Here is a 15,605-nt window from a genome sequence, read left to right as displayed (position 1 = left end):
GTCCATTTCAACTCGCTGATTCCTAAAATGTCAACATTCACTCTTGCCATCTCCTGTTTGACCACTTCCAATTTGCCTTGATTCATGGACCTAACATTCCAGATTCCTATACAATATTGCTCTTTACAGCATTGGACCTTGCTTCCATCACCAGTCACATCCACAACTGGGTGTTGTTTTTGCTTTGGCTCCATCTCTTTATTCTTTCTGGAGTTATTTCTCCACTGATGTCCAGTAGCATATTGGGCACCTACCAACCTGGAGAGTTCATCTTTCAGTGTCTTATCTTTTTGCCTTTTCATACTGTTCATGGGGTTCTCAAGACAAGAATACTTAAGTGGTTTGCCATTCCCTTCTCCAGTGGACCACATTTTGTCAGAACTCTCCACCATGACCCGTCCGTCTTGGGTGGCCCTACATGGCATGGCTCATAGTTTCATTGAGTCAGACAAGGTTGTGGTCCATGTGATTAGATTGGTTAGTTTTCTGAGATTGTGGTCAAAATTCCTCTCAATTTCAGTTGCTATTCTCACGTTGACCTGCAGAACTTTCCAGTGAATTCCCATTGGAAATTTTGGGGTTCTTCTATCCCCTAGTCTGTCAAATGTTCCAATGCTTACTTCTGCTTTCTTTTAGACAGAAGCTGATGCTCTGCAGGGCTTGTTGACACCAGTGGCACATCCTCAAGCTACTGGTATTTGAGATTTGCTAGGGATAACTTAACACCCAATTTTATCGTAAATACTGCTCACGGGGTCAGGGTTTTGCTATCTAGCTGTTCTGGATGTTTTTATGTGGGGATTTAGGGAGAATAAAGAACTATGCTGCTGCCACTGCCATCTTCCCAGAATCACTCAAGTGATTTTTTTTTTTTACTGGACTCTTGGGTCTGGCTTTTTTCTTTCTTTTATATTATTAGACAGGAAACTAAAATACCAGGTGGTCTGGTTCAGTTCCAACACTTGGCAACTCCAATGCTTCCCCCAAAGACCAAAGACTCCAGGGGACCTGGCTTCACATCTAAGCTGAGGACATACTGGCTCTGGCAGGAGCAGCCAATTTTTAACACTGCGCTCTCAGAGCACTCACCGCCCTTTCCTTCTGTCTTCCCAGCTTGGGGCGGGCTGAGCAACACTCTCGGGCTGAGACTAGAAAACCGGGCCTGCAGTCACGCCGAGGGGTCCTGCTGGACAATGCTGTTCTAGGTGTGGCCTGGGCCCAGTCACTCAGTCATGTTCAACGCTTTGCGGCCCCGTGGCCCCACGCATCCACCAGGTTCCTCTTGTCTGTGGGATTTTCCAGGCAAGAATACTGGAGTGGTTGCCACTTCCTCCTCCAGGAGATCCTTTCGACCCAGGGATCAAACCCGAGTCTCCTGAGTCTCTTGCACTGACAGGCGGATTCTTTACCACTACACCGCCTGTGAAGCCCCGGGTACAGCCTAATTCTCTGCTAGTCCACGTGGGGAATAACTAAAGGGATTTTTGTTTGTTGTTCGGCTGTGCTGCACGGCTTGCCTAAGGTCAGTTCCCCAACTGGAGACTGAACCTGGGCCACAGCAGTGACAGCCCAGAATCCTGACCACTGGGCCACCAGGGAACTCCCAAGCAAAGGGATTTTAAACTTCACTGTTACTTCATCCTTTTCACGAAGCAAGGGAAAAAAAAAAACAAACTCAAAAATACAACAAGCAAATAAAGGTAAATAGATTATAGAAGCTACGCCATCAGCCAGCAAGGCCCATGAAGTCTTCTAGAGGAGGCAGAGGCACTGCAGCTTGATGCCTGCGAGGACAGACTAGCACTGCACTGCCCAGGACAGTGGTCACTGGCCACACACGGCTACTGAGTATCCAAAAGGTCGCCAGCACTCCAACTTCAGAAGACACAGTGAGCTTTGAAGATTTAATGTGAAAAAATAACGTAAAAGTACCTCCATAATTTCATGTTGCTTACAGACTGAAGTGACATTTCAGACGTACTAAGTTAAATAAAAAATATTTTTTAAACAATTTCACTTTTTTAATGGGGCTACTAAAAAATTTTTAATTGCATATGTGACTCAGACTATATTCCTGCTGGTCTAGGAAATCAAAGGCCTTCCTAGGTGGTGCCAGTGGTAAAGAATCTGCCTGCCAATGCAGGAGATGCAACAGTCTCGGGGTCGACGCCTGGGTCAGGAAGATCCCCAGGAGGAGGAAATGGTAACCCACTCTAGTATTCTTGTCTGGAAAATTCCATGGACAGAGGAGTCTGGCGGGCTACAGTCCATGGGGCTGCAAAGAGTCTAACACAACTGAGCTACTGAGCACACACACAGGAGGCCATAAGTCCTGGTTTTAAAGCCCAGACAGACAGTGCCACTTACTGTTCGTGTGAAGGGGTGACTTTCCTCTCTACGTATTCACCTGCTCACCAATATACAGGGAATAACAAATCGACCTAATTTGCAAGCCTGTTGTGAAAAGTAAGCTAGATTAATGCATGTAAACATTTAGTACAAGACCTAGACAAAGGAAGTGTTCCAAAGTGGGAGCTGCCCTTGTTATCATCACCTAACATCAAGTAAATAACCAGAAGATGAAGGTTTCAGACGTGGCTCTGCCCACATCTGGTTCTATGATCCAGGTTTTAAAAAAAAAAAAAAAGTGCTCGCTTCGGCAGCACATATACTAAAAAAACCCAAAAAACTCTTAGATCCTCTATTTCTTTCTTAGAAAGTCAGGAGCTAATAATCTGCCTTACTGAGTTGTTCTAAGGACTGAATTCATCTCATCAACATGTATTTACTGAGCACCTACTATGAGCGAAGCACCATTCTGGGCAATGGGGAGAGGGCAGTGAACAAGTCAGATAAAGTTCCTGTCCTTCGGGAGTTGGCAATCTAGTGGAGAAGAAGGGCCATGACACTATTACAGAGTGTAATGTCTGGAGAGGTAGGAAGGAAGCAGAGCAGGGTCAGGGCATAGGTGCAGAGATGCTACCTTAGCACGTAAAATTCCCCTACCAGGGCTGACATCTTAAGAGAGATGGTGAGACATGTGGGAAAGCACCACTAGGACAGAAGGAAGAAGCAGCACAGGGCCCCGAGGCAGGGGGATGTCAGGTGAGCCTGGGGAATGAACAGGCAGCCTGTGTGCAGCTGGATAGCAAGGAGGAGGGGCACGAGAGGAGGCTCGGCCAGACCCTGGGGCACCGGGCCTTGAGAGGAAGGCCAGGTCTCCTAGGACGAGGGGACCTCTAGAGAGTTCCACAGATTTAAAAGGATCCTTCAGACACTGAGAGAGGTGACCCATGTGCAGGGCTCAGCGCGGCCTGCACAAGGTAAACGTAGGGGCAAGTGATGGCAGAGCAAAGAGATGGGGCACACTTGGCTCCAAAGGCCCCCGGAGGGCACAACACCTGTTAGAGCAAGGGGCCCTGGAAGAAGCGGGCATGGTCAGAAACTCTGGAGATTCCCCAGAGAAGTGCAGCCCGAGTCAGCACTTTGCAGCGGGTCACCCCAGAGCCAGCATCCTCTGTCGACCCTCAAAGTGCAAAAGGAAGACAGCAGGTCACAGCTAAACGAGGAGCCTGGTCTGCTCCTCCAACACGAAGCCCCACGGCCAGACCCACAGCAACACACTGGCTGGTGGGAAAACGATTTTGAAACATGTGTAATTACAAAATCTGTTCAAATTATATTGTCTATCATTACAGAGAACAGTCATTGTGAAAATATAGAAAGTACAAATAAAAAGAAATTAAATTCCAATCTTCTAGACTCTTACAACCAGATACTACAGTCAGTAATATGTTTGGCTATATAGATATTCAGATATTTGTGAATATGTAAACATCAAATATTTTCTCATACAAATATAAATATTTATGTGTTGTGCATGCTTTTTTAAAAACAGCACTATTCTCTATAACTTGCGCAGTAACCTGCTCCTTTCACATCTGTTGTTCAGTCGCTCAGGCGTGTCTGACTCTTTGCGACCCCATAGACTGCAGCACGTCAGGCTTCCCTGTCCTTCACTATCTCCCAGAATTTGCTCAAACCCATGTCCATTGAGGTGGTGATGCCATCCAAGCATCTCATCCCCTGTCGTCCCCTTCCTCCTGCCTTCAATCTTGCTCAGCAACAGGATCTTTTCCAATGAGTCAGTTCTTCTTATCAGGTGGCCAAAGTACTGGAGCTTTAGCTTCAGCATCAGTCCTTCCAATTCAGGGTTGATTTCCTTTAGGAAAGGTTTGACTGGCTCCTTTCACTTACTATTCATATGTATTGTATAAACCTTCCAAGGTGGTTAAATTTCAATAGACAGCATTGTGTTTTTTTTACTCTTTCAAAGCCATTTATTATTTTGCTTTTATATAATTGTATAAAATATGTATCATACATTTCTTCCTTATTTCTTTTTCTAATTTTGATCTTCACAGCAAGACAACAAGTATTCAAATTAATTCTGTATACAGATGGGTACAAGGTTTTTCTGCTTAAACAATTTTTCCAAATCAGGTATTAAAATACATCTACTGAAAATACTTATAGGATTTTTTCATTTTTAAAAATTTTTACTGAAATATAGTTTACAATGCTGTGCTAGTTTCAGGTATCCAACAAAGTGATTCAGTTACACACACACACACACACACACATTCTTTTTCAACACTCTCTTCCGTTATAGGTTATTACAAGATCCTGAGTATATAGTTCCCTGTGTGTCCTTTCTGATCATCTATTTTATATATAGTGTGTGCTCAGTTGTGTCTGACTCTTTGCAGCCCCATGGACTGCAGTCCGCCAGGCTCCTCTGTCTATGGAATTTTCCTTAATTTCTCCCTCTGCCCAGAGAGCATCCTTTTTTAACGCTCCATGGGATTCATAAAGTACTCATAAAGAATACTTTATTCAGCAATCCCCTACTGTCGAATAATACGGGTTGTTTCCAATTTGAGCAAACGACTGTGAGCGGTAATCACCACCCCCACCCCCCACCCCCAGGCTTCCTGTGGTGGTGCCCGGCCTCCCACATCTGTTCTGACACTTACAGCAAACTCCTCGGGAGTCACTTTCAGGACATCGAAGACGACGGCGTCGTAGCTCTTGCTGGCATAGTCGCAGCTCTGGCCCTCCAGAGAGTCTGAGCTGCTGCTGCCCTGCAGAGGACAGGAAGAGACGGGGCCGCCTGAGCAGTCTGGCTGACTCCACCATCACGGATGCCCAAACCTCAGAAGTGAGAGTGGCAGGACCGTACAATGATGAGAGCTTCTGTTGTTTAGCGCTTTACGCTATTCTAGGCACTGTGTTAAGCACTTCATATGCATAATCTAACTTAATTCCCATAACAACTCTCTGATGATGCACTATCATTAGTCCCATTCTACAGATAAGGAAGTAGAGGCCATGCCGCTTGCCCAACATATCTTAGCCAGGAAACTGAAGAGCCAGAATGCAAGCCTAGTTGTGTGTCTCCTTCAGTCACTATACCGCAACTGCTTCCGGCTGCCTGTGGGGTGACGGCTGAAAAGATACAGCCCACCCTTCACACCTTAGGAGGCCTGAGGAGATCATCTGTTTTGTTACGTGTTTTTAAACATCACCTGGTTTCACCTTGTTGTTTTCTACTTGAAGTTCACTGCAGGAAATTATTATACAAAATGTCAAATTGGCTCTCAAGGCTTGTTTCACGTAAGGGCCACTTGGAATTCAAAGCCTGTTATCTGATGAGGTGAGAGGTAACTGGCTGACTTTGGAGATGGCGTGAAAGTTATATTTAGTAGAGCCCCTTGTTAAGAAGAACACCGTGAGGCCGGCATGTAAAGGAAAGGTCTCCCATTAAAGAGCAAGTTAAACTCCCCAGATGTGGCCAGTTTCATGAAACCCAACACTGTGGGGATCCCAGAACGTTGAACATACCTTCCCTTCAATTTTATTTAATTTCATCAAATTCTACTTTGGGGAACCAATCGAGCTTACCACCCCAAAACTGTGCCCTGTTCATAAACGGTTTTATTCGTCTCAACCCGTGAAGAGGGATTTTGTGGTTTCCATTAACCTCAACATCTTGGACCAAGATTTAGAGAATATGCTTTTATTAATTCCCCTTTATTTCACTCTTTCCAAAATGGCTATATCTGGAAAAACTTTGCAATCTTACTGGAAACTAGAGGGTTTTTAGGCCAGGGAGGGAAACCAATAGTCAACAACTGAAAATGTGAGGTTACAAGGAGGAGCTGAAACTTAAACCTGTAGACTTCAACAGGCCTGTGTCATTTAGAGGCTTACAAACGAGTCTACTATACCAAAATCTCTAAGATGATCTTAAGATGCTCTGAGCTCTGAAATCAGACAGGCCTGCTAAGAAAGCCAGCTCCAAGCACGCTGCTGTCTGACCTCTTCAGTTTGCTGTGCCTCAGTGACCATCCGTAAAAGGGCACCATTAGAAGCGCCTCCCCAGGGCTGTGGCACGGGTTGTATAAAATGCAGCTTACAAAGCAGCTGGCAGGATCCCCTCCCTGGATGACACTGATTCAAGGGACCCGGGAGTGGAGGGTGGGGGGATGGCTACTGCGATAGGACATTCTCCCCTAAGAAGAATGTGTGCTGAACTTCTGAAAAGTAATCAAGACTAATCCTGAATGCTTCTGGAATTGGCCGTCTATTCCATCGCTCAGTCTCGTGAACTCCGAGCTGGCGGCTACCAATAAATCTCTTTGCACGCCCACGATCCCCTCCCACGGAGCAGCCTGGAGCAGCTGACGCAACTGACTTTCTTCCAGGGAGTGTCCTGTCATTGTGGTCGGGACCAGCGGCTCCAGAGTCACAGAGGCCTGGCTATCAACCCCCGCCAGCTGTGTGATTTGAAGTCAGTTCATTCACTACTCCCTGCCTCAGTTTCCTCACCTATTAACTGGGGGTGAAACAATAGCACGTGCCTGCCGGGGTTATTGTGAGGATTAAATGAGATCACGCCTGTGGAGTGCACCAAAAAAGTGCCCGGTATATAGTAAGCACTAAATCATGGACATATATCTGCATAAACATGTCACTCAGTCACCAAAATGTATTGAGCACTTCAAGTAAGACATGTATTCACTCATAGGTTCATTTGACACATATTATTGAGCACTCACCACTTTCTGGATACACATGTACGTGCATATTCGTATAGATACACATATATATACACATATACAGCATATATGTGTGTGATATGTGTATGGATTCATATGTATAAACAGAGACTAGAAAAGAAAGAAGTTTTACTCTAGATGGAATGTAAACTGTAAATGGAAATGGAAGTCTGATTCCTCCAGTTATCAAACAGAGTCCATTCCTGGAATTTCAGATTTTATAACTTTCCTGTAACACCCCATTGCACCTGCCCCAAACACACACGCTCATACAAGGGGCCTTATTAATCACAAGCTGCCCCAGATTCATTCAGTGGTGGTGGTGGTGTGGTGGTGATGATGATGCAGTAACTTTATTTAAACCTATATTGGCGCCATCTGGGAATTTTAACAGGTACCCATAAGTCTGCTTTCAGAACCACCGATCAAACTAAGGAATCTTTTAAAAGGGTGATAAGAAATGGATTAACCCCTGTGACTTCTAGCTGATTGCACAGGCTCATTTCAAAAGCCCAGCTCGATTGGGAGGGCCTAATGAGCGCAGAACTCAGAGCTCCCCTCTTACCCATTTGTCACAGAAGCCCAGCGGCTGCGGCGGCGTTATACATCTGACAGGGCGGACTCCCGGGCCTCAGATGACAACCCCGTCCCCTGCCCACCTCCGTTCCATTATGGAACTTGAAAAGCAAACTCCCAAACCCCGAGGGCAGGGGCCGAAGCCCAGGCCACTCTTGACCACCAGCCCTTACTGCCGTTTCCTCCCGAGCAAGGTAAACAGGAGCGCAGGGCCAGCTGGAAACCCTTCTGTCTGACTTCATCCCGGAATGTGCGACTTACTTATAATCAGCCGCGGCTTGGCTTGGGAAAGGTCTGATCGCTTCTTGCCACCAAAATGGAATGTGGCACTTGCTACGACTGGATGGGGCAGGTATTTGCTTTTCTTTGAAGAGAGCAACTTCAGAAAACACCCTGATCCTCAGGGCTGACTGCCTCCCAAATCTCACGCCTGGCGTGGCCGGGAAGGCTAAGAATGGTGGCATTCACGGAGCTCTGCACCCCCCGGACCTCGATTCAGGGGGCCTGGGTCAGAAGCAAGGGCCCCTCCCCACAGCTCCCTCCCCCCCAACCCCGAGTACCTGTGGAGTGGCGGAGGTGACCAACACGCTAGCCATCAGACCATTCCTCTTGTACATAGTCTCCGGGCCACAGGGAGCTTCAGGGCAGCCTCTGTCGGTGACATAACCTGTTTGGACAAGTCCTGCAAGGCAAAGGCGCTCATAAAAACCAGTCTTCAAATCCAACTTAATCCCACCCTGGGAGAGAGCTGTGCTGGACGCGAGCAGGTGACCCCAGAGGATACCCTCAAAGAAAGGTTACAAGCTATGGCCTTCGGGCTAAATATGGCCCACAGATGTGGTCTGTTAGATCTGTGCAGGTTTTAGGAATTTTTTTCAAATTAATCACCAACATTTAAAATTGAAATGTTTCACATAGAATTCTGGGTTTCTGACTTTCCTGGTGGCACTGGGTCCACTTTCTTGCGTGATGGCCATCAGCTGGACTGAGCAGCGCTGCTCCTCATACTGAAGGGCTTCCTAGGGGCGTTCCAGACTCCACTTGGCAGGGGCGGCCACCTGGGAACCAGGTGCTAGAGTTCGTGACTGTGAGGCGAGCAGAAGTAACGCCATGGCAGGCAGCTTAGATTAGGAGTAGGCCTTCCTGCTTCTGGGTGGTAAGATTATCAGGCCACCTGGATACAACCAATCAGCTTAACACTGACCGCTGTTTGCCAATTAGGAACGGGGTGGAAACCCCCGGGAAAGTCCCGCGCGTGCGAAAGTTTTGAGTGTGTTTGACCAATGAAATTGCTTTGCAAACTTGTAACCAATCCGCTTAAACCAACTACCAACGGCGTGTGCTCACCCTATAAATTTGTGTAACAGCTTGGGCTCGGGGCTCTCTGACCCCGAGCCACTGTGTTGGATGCGGCAGGAGCCCTGACTCGAGTCAGCAATAAACTTCCCTTTTTGCAAGTTGCATTGTCTTGGAGGCCTTCTCTCTTCCTGCTCAGGGATTCGGACATCGGGGCATAACAGTGACCTCTGTTTCAGTCTGCTGCTACTGCTAAGTCACTTCAGTCATGTCCGACTCTGTGCGAACCCAGCCCTGGGATTCTCCAGGCAAGAACACTGGAGCGGGTTGCCATTTCCTTCTCCAATGCATAAAAGTGAAAAGTGAAAGTGAAGTCGCCCAGTCATGTCCGACTTTTCGAGACCCCATGGACTGCAGCCTACCAGGCTCCTCCGTCCATGGGATTTTCCAGGCAAGAGTCCTGGAATGGGGTGCCATGGCCTTCTCCGCTGTTTCAGTCTACCATCCTCTAAAGGACCAACCCGCCTTAAACATCTCAAGGAATTCAACTGATGAAATAGTTTGAGCTAATCAAGGGATAAAAATCTTCATATTCTGGAGACTTTATTTTCACATTTTTTATTAAATGCTGGACAATATCATGAAAGTTTTCAAGAAATCATTTTAAGTATACAGATCAGTGTTTCTTACAGGTGAAATGCTGAAATAAGCTGCCTATAATAGCTAGGGAATATATTTTTAAGTTGTGTAGAATATTAAAAATTAACAACACAAAAAAATGTTTAATTTATGCAACAAATACGTCCACATAAATTTGGTAAGGCTTTTGAAAGAACTGATATTTGAGAAAAGATCTGGTTCACTTACATTACGTACACTGTATTATCCTTTCTTAGTATTAGGTGCCTCGTACTTTAAATCTGTGACAAACCATGACAAATTTTTAAAGGGGAAGCATTACTGTAAAATGGAAGAATTATGTAATCCTAAAGGCTGTATTTGGAGAAGGCAGTGGTACCCCATTCCAGTATTCTTGCCTGGAAAATTGCATGGACAGAGGAGTCTGGTAGGCTGCGGTCCATGGGGGGTGCTAAGAGTTGGACACAACTGAGCGAATTCACTTTCACTTTTCACTTTCATGCATTGGAGAAGAAAATGGCAACCCACTCCAGCGTTCTTGCCTGGAGAATCCCAGGGACGGGGGAGCCTGATGGGCTGCCATCTATGGCGTCGCACAGAGTCGGACACGACTGAAGTGACTTAACAGCAAAGGCTGTATTGCTGTACATTTAAATGATAATGCTCTGCTTATTTAGAGTTTTGAAAAAACAGCCTCTCTTCAATTAAACATTTTTATAGTGGAATGATGTAAACTGAAGTGATAAAGACTATTATTAAAATAAAATCTTTATACAAGAAGACAGGTAACGAAGACAAACTAAATCTACCATGTTCCCTATGCACCAGAATGTTTCATCAATAACAACATGGATACTGGCTAAGACCCATAGAAGTCTCACCACGGGCCATGTGCTTTACCTCCAGTAACTCCTCTAACCCTCACGGCATCCTCGGGTGGGTCTTGTTACTACTCCCATATTCCACTTGGGGACTCTGAGACCCAGAGAGGTTTAGTAACCTGTGCCCTGCCATCCCACCAAACCATCATCATTCAGGGCCTGGCTCAAATGTCCAACGTCATTTCCCCTGGTTATCACGCCTGAGCCACTCAAACCAGAACCACGGATCACCTGCCAATGAGCACACGCCCCTAGGAGGGCATTTACCACATCACCCAGCATCAGGGCGCTGTAGCCACCACCAGCTTTTGAGCAGGAGGGAGCCCAGGACATAACAAGGGCAGGAAAGGAGAAGGCAAAGGGACCGCCTGGAAGCCAACTGCAATTATCAGGCAGGCGACGAGGGGCCTCTGTGCTAAGGTGGCAGCAGTGATGTGAAAAACTAGCACACAGGCTGAGAGGCGGTAAGGACAGAAACAACAGACACTGATGGGGGGAGGAGAGAACCAGCTGAGGACGCACGACCTCTGGCTCCAGGTACCAGACGATGCTGTGCACCTCATCGAGAAAACGAAGAGAGGCGGTGTGGCAGGTTTGTGGGAAAAGATGATGAATCTGATTTAGGACATGCTGAATCCGTGCTGCCCATGAGAAAACCCATTCTGGGGAGCATGGTCAAACCCAGAAGTTTCTGGGAAAGATGGGCTGGGGGTAAATCAGAAAGAAGAAAGTACCAGCCCAATCTGGACTGCCTGTTATCTTCCCGGAGCCCTCAGCCCATCACAGAGCCCTGTGCCACCAGGAAACAAGTCCGCAATCAAAAAAGAAGGTCAATGCAACCCGGGCTCTGTCCCCATACGTCCCCAAACCACTCCCTCTTCTTCTTCAACCATCTCCTCAACCACAGCCAGTGGGCCTCCTCCCTGCCCTCCTTTATCCCAGAACACTCAAAAGAACTAAGCTGAGCTATAAATGACACCTGGGGCTCAACTGGGGAAAGCTGAATATGGACATTCAGTTCAGTTCAGTCGCTCAGTCATGTCCGACTCTTTGTGACCCCATGGACTATATGTCCATGGAATTCTCCAGGCCAGAATACTGGAGTGGGTAGCCTTTCCCTTCTCCAGGGGATCTTCCCAACCCACGGATCAAACCTGGATGCAATGCAGGCAGATTAGTTACCAGCTGAGTCATAGGGAAAGCCCAAGAGTACTGGAGTGGGTAGCCTATCCCTTGTCCAGCGGACCTTCTGATCCAGGAGTTGAACCAGGGTCCCCTGCATTGCAGGCGGATTCTTTACCAACTGCGCTATCAGGGAAGCCCAGTTTCCTGAGCTTTCGAGGTGCGTGCCCACAATTACTACGTGGTATGGAAGTAGGTATGATTTTATTGGTGACAAAGTCCCAGGTACTATAAATATTACTGTGATTTATTATCTATGTTAATAACTGAGGGAGACGCTAAACTTCAGTTAAAAGTCAGGGAAAATAAAGATGTCATTTTTTCCCATCCAAATTCAGGGAAAGCTGATCAAGAACCCTGTTCCAGATGCAGGGAACACAAAGTGAACAGGTCCTGCTCCCTGAGAACTCAAATCTCAGTGCAGGAGTCAGAGACCACATGTGAACCTAGAAGGTAACTCAGATCTTGAAGGTCTTCAAGGAATAAAATAGGGTGGAAATATTTACCAGGGTGGTCAAGGAAGGACTGTGAAGATGCAGCATTTGAGCTGGAGTCCTAGGAAGGAGTCAGCCATAAAAACCAGTCGGGAGTGTTCTTCACAGAGGCCACAGAGAGCGCAAAGTCTGTGAGATGCACAGGAGCTCAGCAGGTTTGTGATGGAGAAAGACAGCCACAGCTGGGGGTCAGTCAGAGGAGGCAGTGGAGAGGCTGGGCCCTGCAGGCCGTGGTGGGGGGTTTGGGTTTTACCTGGAGGCCTGCGAATGGTTTCTGAGCAGGCGACTGACAAGATCTGATCTCACTGTTTTGGAAGATCATAGTCGCTACTGTGCAGAAAACTGGCTGAGAAAAAAAAAAAAGAAAACTGGCTGGGAAGCCAGAAATATGGGCAGTGAAACCCAGTTGGGGGTAAGAGATGGGACTGCTCAGACTGCTGGCCCCAGGGAAAAGAGCTGGATCTGGGAGGGGTTCTGAAGGTGAGACAGATAAGACCTGCTGATGGACTGCATGTGAGGGGAGAGGAAAAGAGAGGAATCAAGGACAAATGACTTCTACCTCTGGAGCCCTTATGAATGGATAGATGGTGGCCCAAGAGCCACTTGGTGCTCAGAAGTCCATCCAATCGTTGGCTCAACACCCACCCACTGAGACCTGGAGGACCAATTCTGGGGACCAGAGTCGAAGATGGCGCACCTCTGCCCCCCAGGGTCCCGCAGGGTAGTGTGGGGAGAAAACCAGCGGGGGCTACTCTCAGGACAGTTGGTGTAACAGACCCCGCGTTCACCTTGGGGGGTTAAGAAGACACCACTGAGAAGAGCAGTTGGGATGGTCTTAAAAGGATGAGCGGGCTTGTTTTCAGACAAGGGTGGGCCGTGGGCACTCTGAACATGTGCAGAAGCCCAGAGGTGTGAAACAACACCGAGATGCCAGCATGCTAGGAGCGCAGGGGACAGGTTCCCACCCCTCACCTGACCCCAGCCCCTGCCCATCCTAGACTAACCGGGCTGTAAGAAGCCAGGCAGGGGTCCCCATGGAGTCAGCTTTAACAGATGGACCTGAGATTACAGCCACAGGAACAGCATCTTGCCTGCTGGTCACTCCCTCGATTGTTCGGTAAACTTGGTGACCCTTTCCCCAAGCCCTGTGCAGGGGAGTCAGGCCAGCCCCCGAGGAGCTCACTGCAGTCTGATCACTGCTGTCATTCTGACAATCTATTAGACACTTACTTTGTTTCAGGTGTTGGCTAAGGATTTATATGCATTTAAAAAAAATCTTATAGATGAGAAAACGGAGGTTCAGAGAGAAACTACACTAATTTGGGGATACGTTCTCACACAGCTTCCCGCCTGCGCCCCCTGCTGGACACGGAGGCAGTCTGGCATCAAGGGAAGGGCACCACCCTGTTAAGTCTGGCCAGGCTGACCTGTGCCAGACAAACCCTATCTCCCCACCCTCCCTGTACCTCCCTCACCTCTTACACACACACACACATAGTCACACACGCATGCACGCTCACTCGCTCGCTAAGGCCTCCCTGGAAACAAACCACTGCAGGCAGGAAAAGCGGTTCTCATGATGTAACTTCGTAGGAACGTGGCAGCTGAATCAGAACCACAGAACCGCCCGCGTCTCTGGTTTCTGTGTGACAGACTCCGGTCTCGCATGTGTGGGCTCTCGAGGAGGGGAAGGCAAGTCCCATATGGGAGCTTGGTTTCCTTCCAGGCTTCAACGTCTCAGGTTCAGAAAACCAAGGAAATAACAGAAGACGGTCTGCTGCAGACCACTGGGGAGAAGGCAGAAAAACCACTTTTTCCTGAGCATGTGGAGGCTGTTTCCAAGAAAGTACACACATCCGGGAACATTCGGTAACAAGAGAGTGCTGTCTTCCAACTGTTTTGGACAAGCTCAGAGACGGACCCTCAACCCCGTGTCCAAGCCCACTTCCTCGCGTGGCCGCCCTGCCCTCCTCCACGGGCTTGGCCACAGCTGCTCCATCTTCAGTGTCTGAACTGAAGATGCAGGGGACAGAAGCAAAGAGGGTTGTGCCCACAGCCGATGGTTCACGCCACGTCAGGAACAAGTGCATGTGCTCTCCCTCTCTCCTGTCTCCGGACACCTCAGCACGTCCATTCTGTGTTACCAAAAGGTCTCTCCCAGGCTAACCATCACCTTGGAGCTGGACCACCTACCAGGAGCCCAGGAGAGGTCCCCGTGAGGGCTGGCAGCACTGTGGCTCCCCCACCCCGCCCCTCTCTGCGCTGGCCCAGCCTCCTCCTGGCCAGCAGCTGTGTCTGGCGGCTTTCAAAGCGAGGCCCTGGCCACGTGAGCATGTGAGACTCTAGATGCCATCCCTCTGGGCCAGGTTCACCCATGTCCCACCCATCCCTTTCAAGCTACCACCGCATGTTCAACATCCCACATCTCCCCTCCTCGCTGAGGGCAGACAGTGGGCTGGGCCAGCCAGATGGCTGAGGAGGCACCGCTGTGTCCAAGGGCTACTGCGGCTGAGCCCCCAGCAGGGAGAGAAAGCAGCCATGCGGGGCAAGAGGACTGGGTTTCCAGACTGAGAGTCGGCGGACAGAGGGAAAAGAGATAACTTGTGAAACTGAGCAAACCTGGAGAAAAGGATCAGGCAGGCGTCTCCCTAGGGAAGGCAGCTGACGTGGGGCCACCCCCTCAAAGGGACGCGACAGCACGGACTGAGGACCCCCACACCTCACATGTTGTGTGCCAAGGCCAGGGAGGCAGAAACCAACGAGGGCCATCTGTCCTCAGAAAGGCCAGCCGAGGAACACCCACTCCTCTCAGGTAGAAGGGCTTCCAGAATTCTCTACATAAAAGTAATACATGTGCATGCTAAAATTACATAAACTGGATAAAAAGGTGTAAAATAAACAAGAAAGTCCCCATGACTCCACCCCTAGTTCCTGTCCCCCAAAGTTAACACGTTCACACAGTGTGGGGCAGCATGTGTGTACACAGCCACACACGGATAGACACATAGATACGTGTGTGTGTGTGTGTGTGTATGTGTACACAGCCTGAGGTTCAACACCCCCACCTCCCAGAGGCTGACAAGCTACAACCATAGCAGGACCGGCAGGAGCTAAGAACAGGACAGTACAGAGCAAGCTCTCAGGCAGGAGAAGGAGCAAGTAACCTCTGTGGCTTAGAGAAGAGATAAACCAGGATTTCAGTTCTCACCCATCACTGACCTTGTGCCCTGGACAAGTTGCTTGACCTGGCCAAGCCTCACTTTCCTCATCTGTAAAATGGGGAGAACTGGGGTACCGACGGCACAGATGGTTGAAGGGATGCAGAGAACAGTGCACGTGAGAAGCGGCCGAGGCGCTGCATCTTTAATGACAGCTGTTACCGGTGTCAACAGCTCTCAACCACCACTGTCTTTCCT

General features: G+C 48.5%; 1 protein-coding gene across 9 annotated transcripts in view; it reads right to left on the bottom strand.

Annotated features, from left to right (window-relative positions):
• RALGPS1 (Ral GEF with PH domain and SH3 binding motif 1) overlaps positions 1-15,605 on the bottom strand; it is a 296,430-nt gene that overhangs the window by 256,323 nt on the left and 24,502 nt on the right. For all 9 annotated transcript variants that reach the window (XM_043469590.1, XM_043469589.1, XM_043469588.1 and 6 more), the window contains exons 3-4: positions 8,258-8,379; positions 5,037-5,144 (exon numbers count right to left, since the gene is read on the bottom strand). In XM_043469590.1, the coding sequence (XP_043325525.1) occupies positions 5,037-5,144; positions 8,258-8,314 (165 nt within the window). In that variant the 5' untranslated portion in view covers positions 8,315-8,379. The remainder of the gene's footprint in view (positions 1-5,036; positions 5,145-8,257; positions 8,380-15,605) is intronic.

Source organism: Cervus canadensis, chromosome 5, assembly GCF_019320065.1.
Source record: "Cervus canadensis isolate Bull #8, Minnesota chromosome 5, ASM1932006v1, whole genome shotgun sequence".
In the NCBI taxonomy this organism is placed as follows: Eukaryota; Metazoa; Chordata; class Mammalia; order Artiodactyla; family Cervidae; genus Cervus; species Cervus canadensis.
This window is presented reverse-complemented; position numbering and strand designations above follow the sequence as displayed.